This window comes from Volvox carteri, assembly GCF_000143455.1.
Source record: "Volvox carteri f. nagariensis unplaced genomic scaffold VOLCAscaffold_16, whole genome shotgun sequence".
Taxonomy (NCBI): domain Eukaryota; kingdom Viridiplantae; phylum Chlorophyta; class Chlorophyceae; order Chlamydomonadales; family Volvocaceae; genus Volvox; species Volvox carteri.
The window spans coordinates 1639443-1644735 of NW_003307559.1; the positions used below are offsets into that span (position 1 = coordinate 1639443).

The 5293-nt window shown below is 54.0% G+C and overlaps 1 protein-coding gene across 1 annotated transcript in view; it reads right to left on the reverse strand.

Moving 5' to 3' along the window:
• Window positions 1–1553: 1553 nt before the first annotated feature.
• Window positions 1554–5293, reverse strand: part of VOLCADRAFT_90391 (uncharacterized protein) — a gene marked incomplete at both ends in the record, with an annotated part of 10787 nt that continues 7047 nt past the window's right edge. The window contains 8 exons of the mRNA XM_002949954.1: window positions 1554–1561; window positions 1632–2106; window positions 2495–2605; window positions 3037–3129; window positions 3344–3493; window positions 3865–3924; window positions 4126–4206; window positions 4598–4723. Of these exons, the coding sequence (XP_002950000.1) occupies window positions 1554–1561; window positions 1632–2106; window positions 2495–2605; window positions 3037–3129; window positions 3344–3493; window positions 3865–3924; window positions 4126–4206; window positions 4598–4723 (1104 nt within the window). The remainder of the gene's footprint in view (window positions 1562–1631; window positions 2107–2494; window positions 2606–3036; window positions 3130–3343; window positions 3494–3864; window positions 3925–4125; window positions 4207–4597; window positions 4724–5293) is intronic.

Below are 5293 nucleotides of genomic sequence, written 5' to 3' on the forward strand. Positions count from 1 at the left end.
TTTCCGCAGGTTTCCGTTTCGGCTCGTTCCCTGTCCGGAACCAACTGCACGACATTGAGGGACGCTTCCAAAGGCAGTCGAGTGGTGATGAATGTGTGTACTTACGCAACATGAGTAGGTTAAATGTCGGGAACTGTATGGACAATTCTACTACTGTGCGCACACGTTAACATCTTTGGCTCAGGGCCAAAGATGTTGAGTCAACATCTTATGTCGACATCGTTTCATGAGGCATGTCCTGCTTATCGGGTTGTACTTCGTAGCTGTAAAAGCCCCTGCACTCTGGGAAAGGCCATTGTCCATAAAGAGTTCAGGATCCATATTGTGTGGTTCCCTATCCGTAAAATGCACTTTCGCCAGGATATGGAAGACCGTGTATTACACGTGTTGTGTCAACTTTATGGCTCTAATGCGGTATGCTAGCCCGCTTAAGAGTCCTGTTTGGAGCGACTTAAGCAGGCTAGCATACCGCATTAGAGCCATAAAGTTGACACACAAACTGAATAACAATATCGTGATAAATAGCAACACAGTTCCCTAAGGGCGCTCAATCTCCGTACATTGTGGCGCGCTTCATTGAGAACCTAAGAAACCGGGTGGCGAAATATGTAATCCGAGCCCTTTCTGGTTCTGAGAACTGTCTCCTTAAGAAACGCGGTAAGCAGTGACTTGTCTAGACCCTCTAGCGCTAAGTAATCTCTCAGGTCTTGTTCTCTAGGCGTAAGGATATGCGACGGACAGCCTACATGACAGAGATCACTCTGGTTAAGGCCACCGAGGGTCGTTTCTCCACTCCATGTTGACGGCAATACATGTTCAAGCATAAGCGTGAATAATCCTATATACAATGAACTAATTAACAAATAAAACGGCAGATTACAATCTGTTCGCTCGCCTTCACGCCTGGAAAGCCCTCCCAAGCTGTCCTGTATCGCCCTTTACCGCCGTCATCCCGCCTTTTGCCCCTTCCCTTAAGTGCAGCAGAATACGAAGAGATAAGTAGCGAACGCAAACACGGGGTACGAATCTACACATACAACTACATACACGGTTGCGTCTAACACCACCTACTGTTCCGGTTGGCGGTTGGAGGTTCGCGGTTGGAGGTTGGCAGTTGCTCCTTCCGCGGTTAAGTAGGCAAACCCAAATCCAGCAGCCCAGACCCCCTCATCTCCCTCCCCCATGCCCCTACCACAGCCCTGTACGGCCCGTCTTAATGAACCCCCAAGCCACCCGAAACCCATTTCCCCCTCCCCTCCCCCTCCCCTCCCCCTCCCCTCCCCCTCCCCCACCTCCCCGGACACCAGCTCAACTTAACAACAAGTATATGCTCCGAAACATCTCCGCGCCGTACAGAAGTACAACACGGGGACATACCTCAGGACCCGGGGAAAGCAAGACGTTCTGTTGCAAACCAAAGTTAGGAGTGATTGTGTATGTACGGCAGCACTGCAATACCGATAAGCTACCTTAAAAAAACGACAAGCCGCAGCAAAACCATTAAAACGGACGTGTACGGCAAATAGCTTCATTTGCTGCTGAAGGTACGAAAACTAACAATCTGCGCGCACGCGACATCAAACATCATCACAGCGGGTGATGGACACCTCGCCCTGAAGGTGCCCCCACACCTCCACCTCCACCTCCTACCGCACCGCCACCTCCCTGCAGGTCCACCTCCCCCAACACTGAACCAGATCCGAAACCAAAACCCAAACCCCCCTTCGTTCCCGCCTGCTGCTGTTGTGATACCGCACCACTGAAGCCGCTGCCAGCAATCCCCCCTGCCACCGCGCTGCTGCTGCTGCTGCCACTGCCGCTACCGCCGCCACACCCGCCGTACGACGGCGGGACCGCCACGAACTGCTGTTGGTTTTGATGGTTGTGGTTATGGTGGTTATTGTGGTTGCAGCGCTCTGACGGCGACTGTAGCTTCTGGGGTTGTGACCCGGCGGATGCCCCGGAGGGCACTGGCCCGGCGCCTCCTCCTCCTCCCCCTCCCCCGGCTGCCGCTGCCGCTGCCGCTGCCGGCGGTCCCCTACCGCCCGTCAAAATTGACTTGGCGGCCAGCAGTTGATCGGATGTGGCTTGAAGCTCCCCGGCCGCCTGGTTGATATGATGATTATGATGACGATGAGGAGGAGGGGGGGGATTGTGGGGATGTTGTTAGGGTCATGAGGATTGAAGATTTTAGAATTTTAGGGGTTTGGGTAAAATTTAGGGTGTGACATTGCGCGTGCTTTCTACATCCCACTCGCTTTTTTATCTCCCCACACCCATACACCCATACACCCATACACTCGCGCGCGGCCCTGATTCGCTTGCACACCATGCCCCGAACCTACACACACATACCGACAGACAGACAGACACAGACACAAACACATGCATGACACACACATGCATACAGACGCACACAGACACACACATTTCCTTCTCACGGCTGAGGTTGTTAAAGCACCCCCCCACACCCCCACAACCACCCAAATAATACCTGCAGCCATATCTCCAAATGTCGCTGCGAGCAGGCCGACATGATGGCTGCGTAGTGCTGCAACATGGCCAACATATCAGTCCGCAGCTCGGAGCGGAGCCGGGACACTTCCTGGGGGTGGGTGTTTTGTGTTTTGCGATGACGTGGCAGCAAATCAGTTTTAGTCGGGTTTTAGCCGGTTTTATCAGATTTCGAATTGGTTTTAGCAGGTTTTGTTAGTTTATTACAGAACATGCGCTGAACCATAATTTTGCTTTTTGTCTGCAAAGTTCAGGGCTGTTCATCCAGGGGATATGTACATATGTATATATGTAGGTATGGACGCATGCACGTGGGAAACAGAAGGGGCGGGGGGGGGACACCGGTACCCCCCGGAGTCGACCCGCCGTACACAAGACTCAAGCATGCGAGTAATGCGTGTGTGGTACGAACGGATGGTAAGGAAAAGAGGTAAGTGGCAAGGAAACGAGTTTTTGCGCAACTCGAGGCTTAGGGACAGAGAACACTTTACCGGTCGAGGCTCTTCTCCGGAACTTCCGTACCTGCTGGTTAACTTCCTTGATCCTGTCGTACCGCGCCTGCGCCGCCACCACGGATTGCTCCAGCACCGCCACGTCGCCGCTCAACTCAACCACCTGTACGACATACATACGAGATCAAGTACGACATGAGTGTGGAGGAAAATTCCATGCGACCCCCAACCCCTACACCCTTTCCAAAACACACACACGCACATACAGACAGACAGACAGACATACAGACAGACGCAATTAAACACGCACTATTAGACCACCTTCGCCAGTTCCCTCATCGCAGCTAGATCATTAAATCACACACGCATACACTCACCCTTTTCGCCTTGGCGGCATCTCCTCCAAAGACTTTAGCTCCCGCCGCCTCCAGTTCCGAAATGGCTTTCCGCCGCGCCTCCAAATCCGATTGCAACGTGTCGGCGGTTAGGAGGGCCTTATCGCGGGCCCGCAGGCCCTTCAGGGCGGCCTGGTTGGGGGAGGGCGGCGTGATTTGGGGTGTGTGTGTGTGTTTTGTGGGTGGAGGGTAGGTGGGTTTATAGTGGACCTCATTATGATGATGTGGGGCAAACTGCGCCGAAAGATCACCACCCCCTTGCGAGGTGAGATGTGTGTGTGTGTGGCGGGGGGGGGGGTGGTACAGGGGTTAAAGACGAACCACACACGATTGAAGAGAGGGTACACGGGGGGATGTCCTCATCATGTGCAGCAAAAAGCGCCAACGGGCCAGGGCGTCCATTACCCTAACACGCCCAAAGCGTATGATGAGGGGAGAAAGGGGGTGAGGAAAGTGGGGAGATAAAACACGGCACGGACACGGCACGACACGGATACTCGTACCGGCATCAGACCCAAATACTCGTGCAGGCAGCCGAGCTCGATGGCGCAGCGACCCGTTACCTGAGGGGGAGGGTGGGGGGGTGGGGGGGGGAGGTTGAGATTGGGGGTTGAGGTGGGGGATTGGAACCGTGTGGCGATACACAAACCCCAGAGAGCGCCACTGGAAATCAACTGCCCGTACGAGGTCACGAGGGGAGAAAGGACCGCTGGAAAAGACTCCCAAGGCACACATCAGCAGCGCGATTACTCTCTATGCCGTACCTTCCGGCCAATACGACTGGATCGTACGAGTGCCGTACCCACTCGCTCCGTGTCGTGCATGAGGGTGCCGCTCTGCTTGAGCTGCAATTTTTGGGTCGGGGTGTGTGCCGTCGGGGTGTGTGTGGGGGGGAGAGGGGCGGTCGGGGGAAATGATTTTCTGAGACGGGAGGGCAGGAAATGGTGGTGGTGGAGATGGTTCTGACAGGGCAAGCGGGGCTGGTGGCGGTGGTTGCAGTGGTGGTTGCAGTGGTGGTTGTAGTGGTAGTTACAACCACCCCGTGGTGGTGATGCTCGTGGTGGTGGTGGTGATGCAAGTCATCGACGCGGGGGGCGAGATGTGTTTAATGGTGGAGCTAGCGACGATGGCGCAAACGACAGACATCCAATAACATTATCATATGGTGCCATAAGAGAGTTTGTAAGCATGTCAGTATGCAGGTATGTGTCGTACACGATGGTCCTTATGCCGTACCGTTCCGGTGTGGTTAGCCAGAGCCACTCCCTCCGCTTTCTCCGCATTCCTCATTTGCAACAGCGCGAGCCCCAACTCCCCATTCACCACTGACCAGCGGTCCAGGCGGGAAACAAACTTCTCAGCCTGGGGGTGGGGGTTAAGGGGTGGGGGTTAGGGGTTAACGACACGGGGTCTTAGGGTTTTTGGGGGGGCTTTAATGGGGTTGGGGGTTTAAGGTTACAGACTACGAATCGGCGATGGGTGAAGGGAAAAACCTAGTGCGTATGTATGTATGTATGTATGTATGTATGTATGTATGTATGTATGTATGTATGTATGTATGTATGTATGTATGTATGTATGTATGTATGTATGTATGTATGTATGTATGTATGTATATGCGTATGTGCCAGGAAGAGAGATGCACAGAAAAAAGGATTCAGTACTGGCCAAGGCGCGGGACACCCTGCCCTGCCCTCTATACCCTTCCATTTGCATGCCCAAACCCTAGCACGTTAAGACCCTAAGATACGTAAACAACTATAATCCACCTGGCCCTCCCCCCATACACTTCCCACTTTACACAGCCACCAAAACCCCATTACCCCCTCCCTCTCCCCCTCCCACTCTTTCCCTTGCTCTCTTGCCCTTCTTTCCCTCCTCTCTCTCCCCCCCTCTCTCCCCTGTCTCTCCCCCTCTCTCTCCCCTCTCTCT